The sequence below is a fragment of the Lynx rufus genome, unplaced genomic scaffold (assembly GCF_022079265.1).
Source record: "Lynx rufus isolate CCGP_SWC_20201006 ecotype Redwood Valley unplaced genomic scaffold, mLynRuf1.p SCAF_2, whole genome shotgun sequence".
Lineage (NCBI taxonomy): Eukaryota > Metazoa > Chordata > Mammalia > Carnivora > Felidae > Lynx > Lynx rufus.
This window is the reverse complement of record NW_025814834.1, coordinates 59,340,384-59,364,766: the sequence shown is the minus strand read 5'-3', so window position 1 is coordinate 59,364,766 and position 24,383 is coordinate 59,340,384. Positions and strand designations below refer to the sequence as shown.

At 36.9% G+C, this 24,383-nt stretch overlaps 1 protein-coding gene across 1 annotated transcript in view; it reads right to left on the bottom strand.

Annotated features, from left to right (window-relative positions):
- Positions 1-24,383, bottom strand: part of OLA1 (Obg like ATPase 1) — a 174,639-nt gene that overhangs the window by 42,552 nt on the left and 107,704 nt on the right. Inside the window, exons 6-7 of the mRNA XM_047084860.1 lie at positions 2,492-2,572; positions 2,070-2,167 (exon numbers count right to left, since the gene is read on the bottom strand). Of these exons, the coding sequence (XP_046940816.1) occupies positions 2,070-2,167; positions 2,492-2,572 (179 nt within the window). The remainder of the gene's footprint in view (positions 1-2,069; positions 2,168-2,491; positions 2,573-24,383) is intronic.

Genomic DNA, 24,383 nt, shown 5'->3' with positions numbered 1-24,383 from the left:
AACCCAGCGTTCATATCCTTCATAATAAAAATTTATTCTGTACTTTAATACAAAGGCTATGTTGCATAAACAGAGGATTTAAAGCTGTAGCAGAGTGGCTGAATGAAAGGAAAATGGCAATCTTTCTGGCTCCAGTAGATGCCATTCCCTATCACACAATGTTTCCCACTCATAAATACATGACAAATACTTCCTCAATCATTTTTTACGAGCAGGGATGCACAGGGGGTAGTCAATGGCTAGCTTGAGGGAAAATAGGAACAGCAGGCGGCAGAAACTGTACAGAAAATGGCTATGTGGTAAATTCTCTTCTGGAACATCACTCAGTTACCCAGTCTTTGATCTTTCAGCTACAATTACACTAACTTCCACAAGATCTGATCCCCTGCTCCCCACCAAACATACACACAACCCCAAACCAGATCATTAGTTATATATAAAATCTAAAATTTGGTTTTATAAATAGGATCACCCATACCTCTACATTTTTATAAATTAAAATTTGCTATTTAGACAAGAGTTTGCTTTCAAATTGACTATAACCATATCATCATCACAACTGGTCTCACAAAAAACATGGGGTGTCTGGCGACAGCTAAATCACAGACTGGCGTCTCCCAAGCAGTCTGTCTACCATTAGGGTCTGGGAAATGGTATTTACTATACAATTAGAGCCAGGGAGTTCTACCTGTAATCATCCAAATACAGGTGTGAGAAGCCCCTTTGGGCAAGGAAACTGACTCATCCCTTTTCATGTAAACTTTGATGTCTGTATTGTTTCATGAAGCCTCAAGAAACCTTGCCATTCACACTACAATAAGATTTATTAACTGAGGTCAAGTAATAAATTTTAAAATTCCTTCCCAAAGGTAACAATTTTTAACACATTAATCATCAAATTTATAAGAATTTGGAACAAGACAGAACTGATTATTTTAAAGTTAATTATCTACTGGAGGGCAGTGACCAGGTAGAACTAAATTTTCATGTGAAGTTTATGCTTTCTAGAACACTACCAATAAAGAAGACAAATTCAGTTTCCTTTCTGGAACACAAAATGTCTTAAAGTAATATCAACAGGGCATTTTTAGTTGCAGTAATTTCACAGAATTTATTCTAATCATTTATTGGAGTTAACCATCTGACATTAATTATTGTTTTGGCTTCCAGTCTATGAATGTTTATTTTTCAGTTTAAAGCTTCTCACTCTTTGATATCATATGGAAATGAGAATTTTTAATGGAAAATTGAAACCATGTGCATCTAAGTACTTAATGAAGTACAGGGAAAAACCGACAATATATTTTAGGAGAACGCAGATATTCTGCTCTGGATAGTTTTGATTTGTTTGTATGACTTAATAGTACAAAGCACTGAGGGTCCAGTGAGGCGAGTCAAAGTGAGCGCAGTGCCGAATGTGTACATGCCCCATGTTACATGAATATAGGATGTTTTCAAGTTATTTGTGAATGAAGGAAACCCTGCACATTTGGGTTACACGTCCAAAATGGCAATCAACACATGAATGCATAGTTTTTACCTTTCTACACTTTAAGTATTTGAAACAGATACCTGATCTTCCTCTCTTCCCCCCGACCCCCGCCCGCTGCACACAGTTGTTTTCATTTAAAAAATTTTCTTAAAGCATTTAATCAGGATTTTAAAATTTACGCCCAGCTACAATCTCAAGTGGATATTTTAAAGCCACATGTAATATCAACAGTTAGAAATTCCTAGTTTAAAAAATATTATTGTTCTATGTAAATTCTCATTTGGCAAAGGAAATAAACAATGATGTCTATTAAATTTAAACTTAATAAGTAAATACGCATGATTCAATATTGCCTAATTTAATTGTTGTTTTTTCTTAAGTTCTCTCAGTGTAGATCAATTAGGAGATTCATCTCAGAATGTAAATACCAAACAAAGCTTTCTCATCCATTTTAAGCTTTTTAATAATAAAGAGAAAAATATTAAAATCTAACATAGCAGTAAGTTCGTGTGTGTGTGTGTGTGTGTGTGTGTACAGATAGAGATATGTCTGAATATATCTAGGAGGAAAAACTTACCATTTGTTTTTCTTTCTAATGTAGTCTTTTTCAGAAAGATTAACCAAGTAGACCATTGGTTTTGAAGTCAGAAATAAGTGTTTATTCAACACTTCAATCTAAAGTGGGAGACAGAGAAAGAATCCTTTTAAAACGTTGAGCAAATATTGAGTAAGTCACTGAAAAACTTGAAAGTAAACTCTTTCTAAACAAGTAGCCATTTTCATTTTCATAATTCTTATTTGTAAAACACTGGCTGTTATGCAATATCAGAAGTAGGGAAAAAGAAAATAATAACAAGCCTGGGAATAAGCAATCATTGACAGAAATAAAGTTTAACTAGATATTAATAACAATAAAATACAAAATAATGATAACTCTAATTCATTCTCTAAGAAATCAAAGCCAAGGCAGTAAGAGGTGGCAAGATGTTTACAACTTACCTCTTTGTCATTCCAATCATGATAGAAGCGAACAGGTTTCTTTTGATCTATAACCCAGGATTTGACTTTGCACATTATATCCTATACAAGATTGAGAAGAAAGTAATTACAGGGCGGATACTAAACATTTAGTTACTAAATAGTAAAATTAAAAGTTTTCAAATCCTCAAAATAAAAAGTCAATTTTATATGACAGGGGAACTAAATCACACAGATCATTTGTTTTCAATACCTCATTAAAAATCCAAATACCAATGAAACATTGTTGTGGCATTAACATTTGAATATATAAAATGTGGAATACTAGCACGATTAGTAACAGTCTTAGAAATTTCAAGACAATTCACATACACCAAAGATTGTAAGAGTTAATAACATTTCAACATCACCTAGTGATGCCACTTGCAAGATAAACATGCTATTAGGAAATGGAGGGAGGGAGGAATACTAGGAAGAGACTGAATTATAATTTTTTCCTTAAAAAAGGAAAACAAACAAAATAGATGAAATTGAGCCTATTATTGATGATCTACCCTCCAAAATATTAAATCAACTGACCAAAACCCTTCTAATTCTGAATTAATTTTTTGCCAACACCTTCTTCCTGCCCACTTCTCCTGTCCCCGCTCCAACACCGCCCCCCCACCCAACCTGCCAAAGCCTCCATTACACAATGGCAAGAGCCCTGCACTGGTGACCTCCAACCAGCTGCATTCACTTTCAGAACATCTCTCTCTGCTGGAAATCTAAAGGCCTTTTAGTTAGCAAGCTAGTGTGCATTCAGAAGGAGTAACTGCAGGAAGAGCCCAATGTGCTTTGTTTCTCTAGCCTTTCTTCACAGAAAGATTAATCATCTGTGAAATGGAAACGGCAAACAGCAAGTGACACAAACTGAACCCTTCAAGTCTTTCCTCATCAGTTTTGTGGTTCTGAATCTAAAAGCTGCGTGTGGCAAGGTTCTTCTTACAGGCAGGTGTTAATAAAAGGCTCTTGGGTCTGAAAGGTCAAACTTAGCTCTTCCAGAAGAAGTGCATTTGAGAGTCATCTGGTTTTTTGTTGTTGTTGTTGTTAAAGATAATTTATGGATATGTTTTAAATATGCATTTCTCAAAATTTTATTGTAACACACAATTATTAGTAATAGAGTTCTTGGGTTCTCATCGATGTATTTACCATAAATCAGTTATTTTTCTATAAATATCCACTTGTATAAATTACCTCAGTATTTAGTATACCTTCCTTCCAAATCTTGCTGTTACCAACAGGAAAAATAAGGAAAAAGCCCTATGTCCTTAGATCCTGATTTGAAACTCTCCAGGAAAAGGACTTCCCACAGATTTTAACAAGGAAGGGGCAAGCTGAAAACTTTTAATGAAATCTAACATGTTCTGCTTAAGAATAATCACTTTTACTCTTCTATAACTGAATTTCACTCATAAATGTTTAAAAGTGGCTAATGTAACACCATTTCCTACAAGGAGAAGATCAAAGTGCTATATTACAAATGCATTATGATTAAAAAAGCCCTGTGCAGCCTTGCTATTAACTGTTCTTTAAACCCTAAAAGGCTTCCCATAGATCTCACTTGGCACTGCATATACAACCTTTGACAAGTAATGTAGACCATTTTTATTCATTGCCTAAAATTGTAGGCAATTATGTGCGTCACACTGGCCACCTGCAAATTCTGAATGCCTGCTCCAGTTGTCAGTGCAAAAAACTAATGTCGGAGGGGATTAATCTAGGGGGAGAGAGTCCTCTTTAATGGCTCCAGCAGGTGAAATGGCCCAGCTGGTTACTATGATGAGTGGCCAGAACAGCTTATGTAGAGACATGCAACAAGATTATACAAAAGGAGGAAACAGTGGTACCATCTTATATTTGGTTCCATTAGTTTTTTCAATTAAAGAAAGAAAAGAGAATAGACAAAAGGAAGCCAGACCAAAAATAAGGAAGGAAATTAAATCTTAATCATATAAAAAGTATAACATACTTTTGTAACTGTAAACACTTTTATAAAACCAAGGGGCCTCAATAAATGCTCATCACTAGTGAAGGAATTTGAGTATTTCTTTTTCATCTTAAATTAACTACATAATCACTGCAGACATAGAAATGTTATCAAAAAATCTTTTGGCATTAATCTTCCCCCTCACATCAACACATTAAACTACAAATTAGAAACACTCAAATTTTAGTCAAAGAGAATTAACTCATAATTAAAGTTCTCAAACAGTATATTCATCCAAGCCACATTCAAAACTTTTTTTTTTTTTTGACATGGGGCTCGATCTCATGACCATGAGATCATGACCTGAGCCAAAATCAAGAGTCGGATGCTTAACCAACTGAGCCACCCAGGCACCCCCACTTTCAAATCTTTCAAAAAATATATTATAGATTATAACCAAATGTTTGACAAGTTGAATTTTAAAATTTAAAATATTTTATTTTGTACTAGTACTCTCTATATTATCCCCATAGAAGATTTAACAGCCAAGAAAAGACACCTTAGATTATTAAAAGGTGCCAGTTTACTTAAGACAAATAAAAAAGGTCACTCAGATAAGATTATTTTACACAAATGACCATTATACGGTATAGGTATAATGTGCTGTTTTTCTTACATAAAAATTAATTTTAATTTTAGCAAAAAACTAAAAGGTGTTTTATGTTCCTTATCTGAAAAAACTCTAATCAGATTAAAGAAAACATTTGGACTTATTTGTATATAATACTTAATGAACTAAATTTTTATGCTTTATATAAACACATATATTAATAATTATGATTAGAATAATAAAAGGTTCTAGTTAATTGACTATGGTTAACTGAGAAAATAATACACATTTAACCTACTTTTAACAATTTGGAATACAATCAAAACATAAAAACACCTTAATGCTTGAGGCATCAGAAGTTACGTTAGGATTTCATAATTTCTTTAGTAACATCATTATGTAGAAATTCAGATGTGGGAGGATAACTTTTGTTTTGATAACTTTAACAAAGTCCTCACTTTCAAAAACCTATATACATAATGAAGGCTATGCAAAAATTCCTGGATATTTGAACTTTTTGGTTATATTGTAGTGATGGGAGTACACTAATTGGAGAGGTAAGAGCTTAATGCTTAAATGTGAAAATAAGCCCTAGACCTACCATTTACCAGCTCTGTGATCTATTATTTTATTAATAAATCATAGATGATGACACTATCTACTCCTGGGGGTTGTTGTGAAGATCAAGTGAGATAATGCATATAAGGTGTTTCAGTCCTTAGCACAGAGTTAAAATTTCAGTAAATGTGATCTGTTGCCATTGTTATTATGATTGTTGAAAGATTAAATACCAGTCATCATTAGTCCTTTTCTTCAAATTTCTTAAGTGTTACCAACAATAGTGTCTTTCTTAGTGAAATTTCAATTCAGGCTTCTAGTCTTAACATTCTACAAGAACTAGTTTTTACTAAACAATGATCTTTTAACTGCAAAGAAAATCCAAACTCACCTTGAACTCCTCACTCATCTGCTTTGACTCTTCTTTCTACTAGTCTCATATTTGACTTAAGAAATGCTCTATTTTTTTGATGTATTTTATAATTTTTGTTAACAGCAGTTGTAATGTATGTAGGCTCAGGGAGAACGTGTGACTTGTCTATATTCCCACAGCTAGTAAGTGGCAGAACTAAGATTCAAATTCAGGTCTAAGTGACTCGAAAATTCACGTGCTGTCCAATCACACTGCCTATTTATCTTCCTTATCGTCTTTCTAATTGCTCCTTATTTAGCTTAGTTATTCCCAAGGTTGTTATTCTAAGTCTTCATCTCGGTCCAAGGTCATCAAGGAAATTTAGTATTCCTACTATTTGGGTATAATACCTGATTATCAATCCATGTATCACAAAAATATTTTCCTTTGCACACAATAACATAATTGACTTTCCAAGACTACATACAACATTTCTCTGTTTTGGTATTCTTCAGTTTCCACAGCAAGAATTATTAATCTGTGACCCATAAGTAGATTTCAGCGTTTCCCTAACACCCTGAAATTGTATGTAAAGTCCTATATTTATGTGCCTTTGAGGGATGACAGCACATATCTTTCAAATGCTTTTACAAGGGAGTCATGATCCATGGATCCAAAACCATGGTTATGACTGACTCTGGCAATACTCAAATGCCCCCAAAACAGCCAATTAAGGAAATGTTTTAGGTCCATGGACTTCCAGACCTGAGGACAAGAGACACTAACTTAAAACTTGTTTCAGCCAGACTCTCACTCAAAATTCATCTACACTGATCAACAACATGCTGATAAAATTCCTAGCTACTATAATGTTTAACATAATTCTAGTTAAAATTATAACAGGGATGTTGGAGAATGTTACAGATTGAATATATCATTATTCTAAAAGAATGAACTGTTCGAGCGTAAAAAATATTTAGAGAGAAAAATATGTGACTTACCTTACTATGTAGTAAACCATAAAGCTACAGTAATTAGAATAGTGTGATACTAGCACAAAAAGAGAGGTACAGATTAGGAACAACATAAAAACCCATTAACTGGAGGTTTGCTAATAAATTATGGGACATTAATATAACAGAACAGTTTTTATCCATGAAGACAAGACCTATCTGCACGTACATTTGCATGGGAAAATGTCCAAAATGAATTCCTAAGTGATAAAAGCAGATTCACAACAATGAAATAAAGTTAAGAATATGGATTTTGTAGGGGCGCCTGGGTGGCTTAGTCGGTTAAGCATCCGACTTCAGCTCAGGTCATGATCTCACGGCCCATGGGTTCGAGCCCCACATCAGGCTTTGTGCTGACAGCTCAGAGCCTGGAGCCTGCTTCAGATTCTGTTTCCCTCTTTCTCTGCCCCTCCTCCGCTCGTACTCTATCTCCCTTTCAAAATAATAAATAAACATTAAAAAAGTAAAAAAATAAGGAGTATGGATTTTGTCATCAAAAAGATCTGGGCTTGAGTTCTGGCTCTGCCACTTTCTACCTGTGAAACTTTGGGACAGTTAGTTAACATCTCTAATTTTTGTTTTGGTAAAATTGATGTTACTCCAATTCAACATATGGTGATCACGAGGATTAAATGAGAAAATACACGCAAAGTTACTACCACAGCTCCAGGCACATAGTAAATACTCAAAAGGTATTTGGTGTTATCGTTTATGGCAGAAAGCATCATGTGATTCCGCTTGTGGTTTTGAAACTATATAGAATATAAATATACCCAAATAATGAAACTAGGCAGATGCCATACCAAATTGTTAGCAACAGAAATTTCTACAAGATTGGATTCCAGAGAGACTTTCCCTTTGTGCCTTCTTTTTTAAAACTACAATGCTGTTTTATTTCTTTCTAACCAAAAACACATCATCTTTATAGGAAAAAATATATATTTACAGTGTGAGGGGGAAGGGAGGACTTCTCCTATTCTCTGCTCACCATCTGTAACCCTAAAATTTGATGACTAAATAGATAAGACCTGGCAGTTTATCAAGGTGACTCACTCTTATTCTGTAATAATTATAGCTTCCAAGTCAGATGCTTGTCTCTAGCCAAATCCACTACCCCAGTACCTGATGCTGACACCCAGATGAGCTGATCTGTGCGGGTTAGGTGGCTTTAACTTAAAACACAGCCAACAAGGCACTCACCAAAAGAAAGGGGACCAGGACTTCTGCTCAAAATAGTCTGGCTACGAGTCCACCAATATACCTTGTTCTCGCTCCAACACAGAGAGTACCTCCTTTTAAATATTCCAAATTGAGGAAAGACCAATCTATGTTTTCTCTAATGAAACAGACAGACCTCCATTGTACATTCTAACATGACATTTAGGATCTGCCTGAATCAGAATATTAAACATTTGTTGCTCTATTAGATGAATATTGCTGTTTATGGAGACCGGAGTACTGAACCTTGACTACCATCTTTCTACATACTTCAGGGACTAAAATTCCAGAAAGGAATCAACAAAGGACCAAACTGTAAGACAACTAACTGGCAGCAATGTTCTGCGTGGGTGTGGGTGTAGTGTAAGAAGGATATCATCCAAAAATCAAAATAATAGGTTAATTCTAGCAATAATCTGGGTAGAATGTATGTTGGCAGTTGTGGGTTTTCCGTTGTGTGATTCACTGAAGTAAACAGTGAGAACTTAACATAGCAAAGCTCTTGGCTTTTTGGCCATAAAGTCAGTGGCAAACACCCAATTCATTCATGAGGTATAGATTTCAAGAGGATTTGAACATTACCAAAAAGAAGAAGGCAACAATCCTGTACGATTCCTGTAAATAAGTCTGAATGGATTTCATCGTGTTCAGGGAAGGATGGGGGCAGGAGTGGAAGAAGTCCACAAATTTGATTTTAATAAAAAGGCTACTGAATGAAGAATGTTATAAAGGAAAAAGGAAATGATCATGCACATGCACACACACACACCCTCTTAGTGAATTATCTGGCATACTTGGCAGAATTCAAAAAGATATAGATGTATGCAAAAAAGATTCTGTTTCTATGAAACAGAAGCATGAAGCCATAAAGACAGAACAGAGTAGTGTCCGAAAAAAATGGATGAAATGTCAAGAGAGTTGACAAACTAAGAAAAATTTGTAGAAACCAAACCAATGCAGAAAGTAGGAAATAGAAGTAGGAAAATAAAGATCCAAAATGAAAATTCAGCTGATACAAGGCAGAAGGTAATCATTGGTTTGAATGTCAAACTTGAAAAGGTGTACACTGAGTATCAAATATACACAGTATAAACTATGTAAGCGTATAGCTTGATGAAGTATCACAGAATGAACACATACTCTGATCAATATATAGAATATTATTAGTAATGCAGTCGCAATGTTCCACTCCTCTCCGGGGACAATCACAATCCTGGCTTCTCTGTATAACAAAGTAGCCCGTTATTGAAATTTATAGGAATGGAATCATATAATATGTATTATTTTGCATCCAGCTTCTTTTGTTCAACATAGTGAGATTCATCCATGTTGTCAGATGTAGCAGTAGTATGTTTTTTCTTTGTCACATAATAATCCCCTGTAGGAATATTCCACAGTATCTTTATACATTCCACGGTTGATGGACACATATTGTTTATACTTTAAAGCTATTATGAATAAAGCTGCCATAAGCATTCTTGTACTTGGAGTTTGGTAAATCTGTGCATGCATTTCTCTTGAGTATATACCTAAGCCTGGAGGAGTTCTGTCATAGGTCATACATTCACCCAAATTTAGTATATGTTGCCAGTCAGTTTTTCTTTCCAATACTTGGTACTGTCAGTGTTCTTAATGTATGGGGCAGTCTGAACTTGCATTTCCCTAATCATTAATGGTGGATTTCTTCCTTCATGAAGTACGTGTTCAAATCTTTTGTCCATTTTTCTATTGGGCTGTCTTTTCCTTATTTATCTATAGTTCTCTGCATATTCTATAGACAAATTCTTTGTTAGATGCTGCAAATATCTTCTTCCACTCTGTAGCTTATCTCTCCTTTCTCTTGTTTAACAGAAGTCTTAATTTTATTTATTTATTTATTTATTTATTTATTTATTTATTTATTGAGAAAGAACGTGCGTGTGTTGGGGAGAGGGTCAAAGGCAGGGAGAGAGAATCTTAAGCAGCCTCCACAATCAGCACAGAGCCTGACACAGGGCTCGATATCACAACTCCAAGATCATGACCTGAGTCAAAATCAAGAGTCATATGCTTAACCAACTGAGCCACACAGCACACCAACAGAAGTTTTAATTTTAATGTCCAATTTTAAAATCTTTTCCTTTATGATTACTGATTTTTGTGTCTTGTTTAAAAAATATTTGTCTGTTACAAGGTCATGAAAATATTTTATGCTGTATAATAGATGCTTTATTCCACATGAGTTTCACTTTTTACGCTATGTAAACTTTTTTTTTTTTTTTTTGCATAGGGTGAGGTGGCTGAGGATTTATTTCCTCTCCCACGAGGATATACAACTGAACCAATGCCATTTCTTGAGAAAAGTATTCCTTTTTGTTACTCTGCAGTACCATCTTCACCACAAATCAAATTGTATTTGTGGCTGTACAGCCATTGTTCCGTGGTCAATTTGTCTGTCCTTGACTTTCTTAATCACTGCAGATTCAGAATAGTCTTGATATAAGATTCATGTGTACCATATCCTCTCTGTTTTTCTTTGAGACCATCTTGACTATTTTGGGACCTTTGCATTTCTAGGTAAGATGCATATCTTGTAAGCAGCATAGAGGTAGGCTTTTAAAATCCAATCTGACATTTCTTTGTCCTATTTAATTTTTAAAAAATTTTGTCGAGGTGAAATTCACATAAATTCACATAAATAAAAAATTATTTTAAAGTAATTTTGTACTAAAAACTTGGTATATTCACAATGTTACAGAACTATCACCTCTATCTACTTCCAAAACATTTCTATCACACTAAAATAAAATCCCATATTCACTGAACAGTTTCTTCTCCACAGTCTCCCCAGTCTCTTAGCCCCTGGTAACCACCAATCTGCAGCTCTGACTCTATGAATTTACTCATTCTGGAGATTTTGCACAAATGGAATCATACAATATGTGACCATTATGTCTAGGTTCTTTCATTTAGCGTAAGGTTTCCAAGGTTGATCCACAGCTAGCATCAGTCATCATTTACTTTTTGGGTTTTTTTCCCTTTTTTCCTAAAATTCCAATATAGTTAAAACGTGGTGTTGTATTAGTTTCAGGTGCACAAAACAGTGTTCCAACAATTCCATACACCACCCAGTGCTCATCGTGACAAATGTACTCCTTAATCCCCATCACCTATTTCACCCAACTCTCCCCATCCACCTCCCCTCTGGTAACCATGTTTGTTCTCTATTGTTAAGAGTTTGTTTCTTGGGGCACTTGGGTGGCTCAGTCTGTTAAGTGTCTGACTTCAGCTCAGGTCATGATCTTGCAGTTTGTGAGTTTGAGGCCTGGAGCCTACTTTGGATTCTGTGTCTCCCTCTCTCTTTGCCCCTCCCCTGCTTGTGCTCTCTCTCAAAAATAAATAAACAATATATATTTTTTAAATAAGAGTCTGTTTCATGGCTTGTCTCTCTCTGGTACTCATTTACTTCTTTTTTTTTTTAATTTTTTTTATTTTTAATTAATCTCTACACGCAATATGGGGCTCAAACTCACAGCCTTGAGATAAAGAGTTGCATGCCACACCAACTGAGCCAGCCAGGTGTCCCAATACTCATTTACTTTTGAAGGCTTAATAATACTCCACTGTATGTATATACCACAATTTGTTTAAACACTCATCCCCTAAACACTCATATCCGATGGACATTTGGGCTGTTTTCCACATTCTGACTACTGTGCATAGCACGGCTATGAATATGCATGTACACATATTTCTTAACTACTCGGTCATATGGTAATTCTATGTTTGACTAAGTTTAACTCTTTGAGGAACCACCAAATTGTCTTTTAATTGGAGTATTACTCTACTCTTTTACTCTATTATTGCCTCTTCCCACTGATTGTGTTATTATTGTCATGTATTTTAACTGTATCTATATATTAAAATCATAAGACATTTTCTTTTCATTTTGAAATAATTTTAAACTTAAAGCTACAAGAATAATAGAGAAATGTCTATACATCCAAATTCATTAATGTATTATCTTGCCACATTTGTTTTATCCTTTCACTGCCTGTATATATGTATATGTGTACATATACAAGAAAACATAGGCATATCATTATATCTACATATTACATATTGCCAGAATTCAGTGATGGACTAGATATGTGAAATGATGTAAAGAGACTGTGTCAGAGATGACCAGTTTCTGGTTTGCATAATCTAACAGTAGTACATTTCACTGAAATCAAAAACACTGGAGAATCAGATTTGAGGGAGGGTACCCTTGAGTTCAATTTCAGGTGTGCTAACTCTGAGATATCTTTGAGATATCCATAAGATGTTAAGTCAGGAATTAAATACACTAGTCTGCAGCTCAGAGGAAGATAAGGGCTATAGACAGAAATCTGGAAGTCATCTGTACTTAAATAGTAATTGTAGCAAAGGATATAGATGATATCACATAAGAAGAAAATTGAGAGAGGAGAGCCTTAGATTCAATTTTAAGTAATGCCAATATTTAGTAGCAAAGATAGAAGAGGATGAGCCTGCAAAAGAAACAAGTTGCTAGAGAAGGAGGGAAAGCAGGAGAATGCGGTCATGGAATCCAATGGAGTAGTTCAAGTGTACCCAATAGTGTCCACTGCTACTGACAAATCACAATGACTGAAAACGTCTACTGGATTTAAAACTACAAAAGTCACCAATGACCCTGGTGAAAGCTGTTTGAGTCTGATGAGCAGATAATCCAGATAGATTAGACTGAGTTATCATGAGGTAGAAAAAACAAACTCTTTCAAGAAGTTTTTAAGAAGGAGAGTCATGAGGGGCACCTGGGTGGCTCAGTCGGTAAAGCAACCAACTCTTGGTTTCAGCTCAGGTCATGATTTTACGGTTTCATGAGTTCGAGACCCGTATTGGGCTCTGCGCTAACAGCGGAGCCTGCTTGGGATTCTCTCTCTCTGGCCCTCCCCTACTCATGCTATCTCTGTACCTCACAAAATAAATAAATAAACTTTAAAAAAAAAAAAGGAGAGTAGTGAAAATATGGTAAATGAAGGATAAGTTGTTTGGTACTAAGGAAGAAATTTTTTTTCCCCCCTTGAGATTAAAAAGGGCATCTTTATATAGAAAACAATCTAGCTTGGGGCGCCTGGGTGGCGCAGTCGGTTAAGCGTCCGACATCAGCCAGGTCACGATCTCGCGGTCCGTGAGTTCGAGCCCCGCGTCGGGCTCTGGGCTGATGGCTCGGAGCCTGGAGCCTGTTTCCGATTCTGTGTCTCCCTCTCTCTCTGCCCCTCCCCCGTTCATGCTCTGTCTCTCTCTGTCCCAAAAATAAATAAAAAACGTTGAAAAAATTTAAAAAAAAAAAAAAAAACAATCTAGCTTGAGAGGGATAAGTTGTATATACAAGAAAGAAGGGATTACTGGTAATCAAAACACAACTTTGTGAATACACTAAATGCCACCTGAATAGTAAGGGTGAACTTTATGATATGTGAATTTATCTCAATAAAGTAATTTAGGGGTGCCTGGGTGGCTCAATCCATTAAGTGGCTGACTCTTGATCTCAGCTTAGGTCTTGATCTCATGGTCCTTGAGTTCAAGCCCCATGTTCAGGTTCCATGCTGGGTGTGAAGCCTACTTAAAAAAAAGTAATATAAAATAATTTAAAGGCAATGAAGAGGGGAGTAAAGAAAGGATGACTAATAGTGTAAGGTTTCTGAAAAGTTGGGACATGATAAGATTCAAAGAACTGGAATAACCACCCACTGATAAGAGGAGTGAATAAGCAGGCTTTTTAGATTTGGCTTGTGGGAACCTGAGTGAATTTCTGTCTGGTAGTTTTTATTTTGATCTCTGAAGTAGGAGGCAGGGTCATCTACTGAGGGTAGGGATGGGTGAAACACAAAGTGGGCATAAATAAGACGTTTGAGGAGAAAAGGGAAGCAGTTGCAGCAGAGAGCAGGAAAGCAAATAAGAAGGCTAGATATAGGTGAGGGCTCATTTGAGGCTGCTAATAATGAGTTAATGGGGATACTAACACGTCCTACTTAAAATTTTCTCCATCTAGGTTTTGTTGGCTGCAGGCAAGGAGAAAGTGGACAGGAAAGTATGTCTATAGCATATGTACCATAACATCAGTTCATTTAGGAATTCATTCCCTAAATGTATTAGGTATATATAAAATTGATGATTCTAAAGTAGTCTGGCCTCAATGAGTCTAATCCTCCTTGCCCAACTACAACATATTCTTTTGCGTTACCCTGGAAGTCTTAAAACAGCTTTGCACTTCCTAACTGCTATCCTCAAATGCATAACAATGAGCACTGAGGACCTATAATGTGCCAAGTCTCCTACCATTTTACATAGTATCCCAAACACACTAATCAACATGGGTTTACTCTCAGGCCACAGGTTCTGCTGAGGAAACGGTTCTTACTCAAAAACAGTCTCCTGGCCTGAACTGGTGGGTCCTTGACCTATGAAGGGGTCTCATGCAAAAAAAGACTGCCAAAAGGGGAATAAACTGAGGCAATTAGATGCTTGCTCTCAGGAAATAGTGAGATAAGAGAACTGGAGACTTAAGCTGAAAGGACACACTGAGCCAACATAAGACAGAGTAAATTACATGATGTGATAAACAGGTTAATTAGAAGTAAGCAGAAATTGGGGCGCCTGGGTGGCTCAGTCGGTTAGGCATCTGACTTCGGCTCAGGTCATGATCTCATGGTTCGTGAGTTCAACCCCCGCATGGGGCTCTGTGCTGACAGCTCAGAGCCTGGAGCCTGCTTCGGATTCTGTGTCTCCCTCTCTCTCTGCCCCTCCCCTGCTCACACTCTGTCTCTCAGTCTCTCTCTCTCTCTCAAAAATAAATAAACATTAAAAAAAAATTTTTTTTTAAAGAAGTAGAAATTACAAAGCAGCAGAAATCAGGAATAAAAGCAATACACAAAACAGCAGATGAACTGTAGTGGCAGCAGAAAAAAAGTAGAATTCTAGTGAAGCAGAAATGAAGGCCATCTGAGTTACGTGAATGGCAGAGCACCACACAGAGAAGGTGCACATACTTTCAGATTCCTGGGTGATGCCCTGGGCTGATTTACAATTCTACTCCAACAGGTCTGGCTATATACCACACTTCCTGATCCTCAACATTTTTGGATTTCCATTTCCTTTATTGTCTTGTATTTTAAAAATAAAAATCCATTTCTTGAAATAGCCTAAGTTGAATGCCTGGTCCTTATGACTAAATATTAAAAAATACAATAAAACTTCTGAGATTAAATCACTCAGGGGTTCCTGGGTGGCTCAGCTGGTTAAGCATCCAACTCTCAATTTTGTCTCAAGTCACAATCTCAGTTTGTGGGATTGAGCCCTGCACTGGGCTCCACACTGAGTGGAACCTGTGTAAGATTCTCTCTCCCTCTGGGGCACCCAGGTGTCTCAGTTGGTTAAGCGGCCAATTCTTCATTTCTGTTCAGGTCATGATCTCAGGGTTCATGAATCTGAGCCCTGTGTCGGGGCTCTGTGCTGACAGCATGGAGCCTGCCTGGGATTCTCTCTCTGCCCCTAACCTGCTCCCACTCCCTCTCTCTCTCTCTCTCTCTCTCTCAAAAATAAATAAAAATAAACATACACCTGCGTGACTCAGTCAGTTGAACATCCTACTTCAGCTCATGGGCATTCTACACCAGTCATGATCTCATGGTCTGTGAGTTCAAGCCCCGCTTCGGGCTCACTGCTGTCAGTGCAGAGCCCACTTTAGATCCCTTGTCCCCCCCCAACCCCCGCTCCTCTCTCTCTCTCAAAAATGAATAAAAACATTAAAAAAAATTTTTTTAATCACTCAGAAGATTTTCATCTTTAGCATATTTTACCTGTATGTTCACATACTACCAAATAAGTCAAAAAATTTTTCCTAAAACCTTAAAAGAAAAACAATGATTTGCTTAAAATAAGGACTATAAACTGAGAAAGTAAAATATCTTACACTGTTAAGATAATCATTAAATTAATCCTGGTCAATTACATTTATATTCTCATTCTTCCTATCTCAGTTCAAGAAAAAGGAGACACTTTGCCTCAATCCTTCCCATTGATAAAAGCATCATTGTCAAAAAATACCTCCTTTATGCTTAGAATACTTACTATGATAATCACTTCTCCTAAACCCATCAAGTAGTCCTATCTCCCATAGTTTGACTCTCAGGATGGTATTGCCACATTAATTTAAGCAACTTGTCATTCTAATTTTGAGAATTTTATAACCTCTTTCCTAGTTTTGGGGTATGTGTATTATGTAGACTCAAATAATGTACTACAATAATTTTTTTTAATGTTTTATTTTTGAGAGAGAGCATGCGTGCATGTGTGCGGGGAAGGGGCAGAGAGAAAGGGAGACAGAGGATGCAAAGCAGGCTCCACGCTGATAGCAGAGAGCCCGATGCGGGGCTCAAACCCATGAACCATGAGATCATGACCTGAGCCGAAGTCAGAAGCTTAACTGACTGAGCCACCCAGGCATCCCTGAACTACAATAATTTCTAATCACATTCCTGGTTTGTGCATTTGTAAATGGGCTGCTATATTTAATAAATATTTTTTTTAACTCTGGGTTCATTTCCCTACATTTATTTTATAAAAACAATAAAATTAAAATAGAAAAATATTTTAGGGGGGAAGCATTCATAACTCTCTCTAATCCACTATTATCACTTAGTATCTCCTTCTGGACTATTTTCAATGGAGATTTCTTCAGTTACAACCACAATATACTTGTACAATAATGTTCATAGCAGTATTATTCACAATAGCCAAAATGTAGAAACAATCCAAATGTCCACAGAACGTGGTACATACATATAATACTATTCAGCCTTAAAAAGCAATGAAATTCTGATCCATCCTATAACATGGATGAACCTTGAAGACACTATGCTGAATGAAATAAGCCAGGCACAAAAGGACAAAAATTGTAAATCTACTTATATGAGGAACCTAGAACAGGCAAATTCATAGAGAAATAAAGGAGAGGAGAGGTTTCCAGGGGCTGGGAGGGGGAGGAAAAGATGGGAAGTTATTATTTAAAGGACACAGAGTTCCGGTTTTGGATGGTGAAAGAATTCTGAAAACAGACAGTGGTAATAGGCATATAACACTGTGAATGAACTTAATGCCACCTAATTGTACACTTAAAATGGTTAAAATGGTAAATTTTATGTTATGTACAGTGCATCACAATCAAAACATTTTTATAAAAAGTAGGACATGTCTGAAAGGATGACTAAGAAACAGGGATGGAGAGGCAGCAAAAGGAGGAGAGTTCCAGTAAACGAGCTCATGTGAAACCAAAATGTTTAGTTCACTACCAGGCAAGTTGAGAAAATTTAAGTCAGGAAAGGCTGAATTGCAAAGAAATCTGTGAGACATGGACTTTATGTTGGCAGTATCTTTATAGGAAGATGGTGAGGTATTTTAATCAAGGGAATAACAGATCTGCACTTTATGTTTGCGGAAAACAAGGGACAAGAGGGCAAAGAAGTCAGGTAAGCTGCAAAAGTAAATGAAGCATAATGATGCCTAAAACTAAATAAGTCATGAAAATAAGAAGGAAGGAAGGAAGAGGTATAGGGAATATTCGGGAGATAAAATCAACAGAATGGGATGTAATGGTAGAGAAGAAAGAGGAGTCAAAGATATTGGTTTTCAGTTCAAACAATTTGATGTCATTAACTGAGGTAGAGACTATGAAAACAGAATATAGGGAGAAAGATAAATGAATGCAGTTCCGCCTCACCCTGTACTTGCAGCATTTTATTCTTTTAGAAAACAATCTAAGTCATATAAGAATAGTTCTGGAAGGGTACATAAACTTTCAAGAGGAGAAATGTGTAAATGAGAAGACAGAAATGGGAGGATTATACCCTTTTGAATTTTTTTTAGTCAAAAATATACCTATTACATATGCAAACAATGTTAATAATTTTAAGTTATGTAAAAATCAACTTTAAAAAGTGCCCTAAGAATAATGAGAAGAAATCTGCTCATAGCTATATGTTTTGGGGGACATTAATTATTTAACTCAGAGATACTGACAGAAAAAAAAGACTCAAGTACAATTTCTGGTTGTTTTCTTTGGTTGTCTAATTAATTGCTGGTTCTATGAATATTTTTTAATGTGATAATTTCCAAATAATTCATTAATACAAAATAAATCGTTCCTTAAAAGCTTCTACTTACATTTTCCAAAATTTGTCTTTCCAAATGAAATGTACACACACTTAGAATAGATTTAAAAATCAGCCTTGATCTTGATGCCCTGGTGTTAATGTTAAATCATAAACCGTCCCAAAAAGATACGCTGAAATCCTAACCCATGGTACTCCGTGTGATGTTATTTGAGAATTAGGATGAGGCTATATTGGAACAGGGTGGGCCCTCAGCCCAATTATGACTGGTTTTCTTATAAGAAGAGGGAAATTTGGGGGCACCTGGGTGGCTGAGTCGGTTGAGCATGTGGCTTAAACTCAGGTCCGTGAATCTGAGTCCCACATCCAGCTTGCTGCTGTCAGTGCAGAGCCTGCTTTGGATCCTCTGTCCCCCTCTCCTTGCCCCTCCCCTGCTTGCACTCTCTCAAAAATAAATAAACATTAAAAAAAAAAGGGGGGGGGAATCTGGATGGAAACGCAGAGGGAAGATGGCTTACGTGAAGATGGAAGCAGAGACTGGAGCTATATAGCCACAAACCAGGGAATGGCTGGGGCTACCACAAACTGAAAAGCCAAGAAAGGATTCTCTTCTAGAGGGCTCAGAGGATGCATGGCCCTGCCAACACCTTGATGTCAGACTACTAGTCTCCAGACTGTGAAAGAATACATTTCTATCATTTGAATCCAGTTTATAGTATTTGTTATGGCAGCCCTAGGAAACTAATACACTTGGCTAATTAATACCAATAGGAAATGTTTACCACACACTTGCCTTCATTAGTGCCTCAGTTTTACCACAGACAGCAAGATACACTATACAAGGTGTTTTTATGTCAGAATATATCAACTTTACACTTAGGAGAGATTCTGTTTTAGCATTAAAAAGTTGGCTCATGTTTTATGCTAGAGTGTATCTAAGTGTATTTACATAAAAATACTAATGATACCCAAATCAAGAAAATAGAAATTTCATAAGAAGAGAGGCTTGAAATGTTGCATTTTTGAAAGATTACCTAGAAAACAGACACCATAGGATGAATATTAAGGAATAATCATATACCTAGTAAACAAAATGATCTATCTAATTTTCTTATAACTTTCAAGTAGTTATCTCTCTTATAGCCTAGGGTCTATGTCCAGTTAAAGTCCCACCAATAACATTTTATACCTTTAGACCATTTGTTAGAGAATATAAGGAAAAAAAATTTTAAGAACTCTCCTTTAAGAACCAGTTAACATAATCACATCGGTACTCTCCGTGAAAACTAGAGATAAATCAGAAGCAAGGAAACATACAAAATACCACCAAATTAAATTTGTGATCCTAAAAAACATTCCAAATTAAATAGAATGGTTAGGACAAAAAATCTAAATGCACATTGGGTGAAGGGATGTATAGCAGAGACTGTTGTTTCCTGTCCATAACCCGTTTGCTCTCACAGGTCAAGTAAATGCTGATGGCTTCTTATACTGTAAGCATCTGTAACGTTGCTAGGCACTGTGCTCAGTCCACACAGACATCAGGTGCCAGGGACTTAACACTCCTAGGAGCAACTCATAGCCAATGACTAATGGAAATCAGTTGATAATCACCCCAGCTTCCTCATCCTTTCAATAGAAAAACAAGACATTTTTTTTTCTTTCTTTCTTTGTTTCTTTGTTTCTTTCTTTCTTTCTTTCTTTTTTAGAGAGCATGAGAAAGGAAGAGGGAGAGAGAATTTTTTTTAAGTTTATTTATTTATTTTTGAGAAAGACAGCATGAGTAGGGGAGGGGCAGAGATACAGGGAGAGAGAGAATGCTAAGCAGGCTCTACACTTCTAGCGCAGAGCCTGATGTGGGGCTTGAAGTCACGAAACCATGAGATCATGACCTGAGCCAAAACCAAGAGTCGGATGCTTAACCGACTGAGCCACCCAGGCACCCCAAGATGCTTTCTTTTAAGTTTATTTATTTATTTTGAAGGAGAGAGCCAGTGGGGAAGGGGCAGAGAGAGAGAGAGGGAGAGAGAGAATCCCAAGCAGTCTCCGCACCACCAGTGCAGAGTCCGACGTGGGGCTCGAACTCACGAACAGCGAGATCATGACCCGAGCTGAAGCTGGATGCTTAACTGACTGTGTCACCCACGTGCCCCTAACAGACAATTTCTACAACCACTAGGAGAGCTTGTTAAAACATATTCCCAGAGGGGCGCCTGGGTGGCGCAGTCGGTTAAGCGTCCGACTTCAACCAGGTCACGATCTCGCGGTCCGTGAGTTCGAGCCCCGCGTCGGGCTCTGGGCTGATGGCTCGGAGCCTGGAGCCTGTTTCCGATTCTGTGTCTCCCCCTCTCTCTGCCCCTCCCCCGTTCATGCTCTGTCTCTCTCTGTCCCAAAATAAATAAAAAACGTTGAAAAAAAAATTAAAAAAAAAAAAACATATTCCCAGAGATTCAGATTTAGAAAATCTGTAGCTTTAGTTTCCATTTCTTTTTTTTAAAAAAATTTTTTTTTTCAACGTTTATTTATTTTTGGGACAGAGAGAGACAGAGCATGAACGGGGGAGGGGCAGAGAGAGAGGGAGACACAGAATCGGAAACAGGCTCCAGGCTCTGAGCCATCAGCCCAGAGCCCGACGCGGGGCTCGAACTCACGGACCGCGAGATCGTGACCTGGCTGAAGTCGGACGCTTAACCGACTGCGCCACCCAGGCGCCCCTAGTTTCCATTTCTAACAAGCTCCCAGGTGATGGTGATATTGCTAGTCTGAGGACCACACTTTAATTGTCCTTGATCTAGACTGAAGACTGGGACAGAGGGGACAAGGAAAGTACAGAAATGATTTGGGGAACACACAGAAGACCAGATTCTGTGTATCAACCCCTCATTTTATCTTCGCCTTCTCACCTTCACCACTCAAGAGGGTTGGGATCCCACTGTCGCTTTTGGCCACTTTTACCTGGGGGTCATCTGCCAATCCTCAGGAAAGGGTTAAGATGCCACAGCTCTTTGATTTATGACAGAGGAGGCACTTCATTGGAGTAGGGAAACACAGTCTTTTAAAAAAAAAAACTGTGCTGGAGTAACAGGTTTTCCATATGGGGGGAAAAAGTCAAATTGATGCCTGCCTTCTACTACTCACACACACAAAAAATTCCAGGTAGGCTAAAGACCTAACTGCAGATGGTAAAATAATAAGGCTTTTAGAAGATACAAGATCATCTTGATAACCTTAGAGTAGGAAAGATTTAAAAAAGACACAAAAGGCACTGTACTTAACACTGAGTCCTGTTCCTCAAAAGATACCATTATCTCAGAGTCAGAGAAGATATTTGCAATCCATTTAAAACAAATGATCAGTATCCAGAATATATAAGTAACTTTAACAAAGTAATAAGAACAAGACAGTGATCCAACAGAAAATGGGCAAAATTAGAACTAGCACTTAAGTGGAAATCTAAGAGGAACAAAGAGGAAATCTAAGAGTCAACAAATATTAAAAAAAAAAGAAAGGTCTCCAATCTTAAATAGAGAACTACAAATCAGAACCCTAACCAAATGCCATCATACCACAGTTTGCAAAATGAAACAAAATCTGACAATACCAAGTGTTGGCAAGAGGATAAACTCTCATACACTAGGAAGCAGTGTTATCTAGAAAAGCTGAAGACACATATACACTCCTACTTCTAGATGAATGCCTTACACTACCTTTATATGCACCGGGATGTAAAAGAGCTGCATTGTTCATAATTATCAAAAACTTGGCGGGGGGGGGGGGGGGGGGTTCAAATGCCCAGTGACAGTAAAATGGATTTTTAAATTATGATACATTTTTTCAGTAAAATAGTTTACAGTAAGGAAAACAAATGAATTAAAGATAAATGCTACATGAATGGGTGCACAAAATAATGTTGAGTGAAAAATGCTCATATAAATACATATAAAATGACACTACATCAAGTTTTAAATCAGGAAAAACTAATTCATATTGTTTTAGGTGGCACATACACTGGTATAAAAAAGCAAGGATATTATTATAAATTTCAGAATTGTGGTTAGCTGTGGGAAGATGGAGAGGGTTAAGACTGGTAAGTGATGCAGATATTTTTGGATGCTAATAATGATCTATTTCTTGACATGAAAGTAGGTTTTACTAGCCTTTATTTTACAACTATTTTTTAAATACATATGCATCTTTTTGGAATACATTTCACAATTTTAAAAAATGTTAAAAAAAAAAAAAGACAGGGGTGCCTGGCTGACTCAGTCAGTAGAGCATGTGACTTGATATAAGTTCAAGCCCCATGTTGGGCCTAGAGCTTACTTTAAAAAAAAAAAAAAAAGAAAAAAAGACAAATTGGCCCTGCAGTCAGACTGATCTTGCTGAAAAACTTGTTCTACAATTTACTAAGCATGAAATCTTGAGCAATTCATAAAATCTCTTGAAATTTAGGCTTCCTCAGTTTTAACATGGAGATAATTTATGTCTCACATGTTGTGGGGTTTAAATAAGATGACATATATAAAAAGTGTCCAAAAATGCCTGGCTCAATAAAAAGAAAAAGAAGATTTCCCTGCACTAAATGATTCAATGCTGTAAGAGATCTTAATTCTCGCCAAATTAAGTTACAGATCCAACCCAAATCCTGTTTCTGCTAACAACTAAAAAAAATTTCTAAAAGCCATGTGTTTTACCGTATTTACCAGTACTGGGTTTGCAACAAAAATCTATGGCATACATTCTCAGTGAGGGTGATATTACTCCTAGAGGGGCAAAAATTAATTCTTATGGGGGAAAAAAACCTTAGTTATTTAAATGGCTTGTGGCCCTCCAAAGTTCAACCTTATCCAACAAATCCTTACTCATTAGTATCTAATTTCTCATTAGTAAGAAATTAATTAATTTAAATTAAATTTTAATTAACTTTTTTCCTTTGGGACAGTGATAATGAAAAAAAAGGTAAAGAAATACTGAACTGTAATTCATTCTGAAGCAGCTGAGTCTAATATGAGGAAAGAAACCGATGGAATGATCACAGTTTTGGGAAACAAGAAAATTACATAACGCATTCCATCTATCCAGAAGAGCTGAATAGGGAAAGGGAAAATAAATGGGGAGAAGGTGTTCAGATTCTTCTGTAAACATAAGTCCAAGTGATGCTTTCAAATCTGATACAGAAATTTTAGGAATATCCTTAGAAATAAGAATAAAATACTGTTACAGGGAATTAAAAATAGCACTCAACATTCTAGTTTTCTTTTGAGAGGAAAGGCCAGGAAATGGTAGCTCAAGGACTTAAGAAGAACCTGATGCCCCTTTCTCCCATCTAAAAAGCAACATTGATAAATTTATTTATAAGACAGTTGATGTTTCTGAAAGACAGAGGGATGTCAGTAACTTTCTAAATTTTTTTTTTCAACGTTTATTTATTTTTGGAACAGACAGAGACAGAGCATGAACGGGGGAGGGAGAGAGAGAGGGAGACACAGAATCGGAAACAGGCTCCAGGCTCCGAGCCATCAGCCCAGAGCCCGACGCGGGGCTCGAACTCACGGACCGCGAGATCGTGACCTGGCTGAAGTCGGACGCTTAACCGACTGCGCCACCCAGGCGCCCCAAGTAACTTTCAATAAACTAAGGAATGACTGCTTAAGGATTTATTTTTATCAGTAACCATGCTGTTTGGGGGCAAATGAATTGTTTTCAATTTTGACCACCATCTTTCTCACAATGTTTTTCCCTTTTTAAAAAGGAGTATTTTTCATACCCGTACTTTCAATCCCCTTCTCTGTCCTAAATCTTATACAATTCCCTCAGACAAATCTCCCTCCTTTCTCTGCTCTATTTGACTAAGAAATGACTGAAATAGCCATGATGTTAAGAGAAGTAAAATGAATTGGGCTTGTTCCAGACTACCAAGGAAATCAGTGGTCCAACACAGGTCTCCTTGTTCCAAGTCCAAGCACTATTGACCATAATTTACTAATAGTCTGCTCAAGCGTCGAGGCTGATTCTGTAATTGATTTCCTCCTTAAG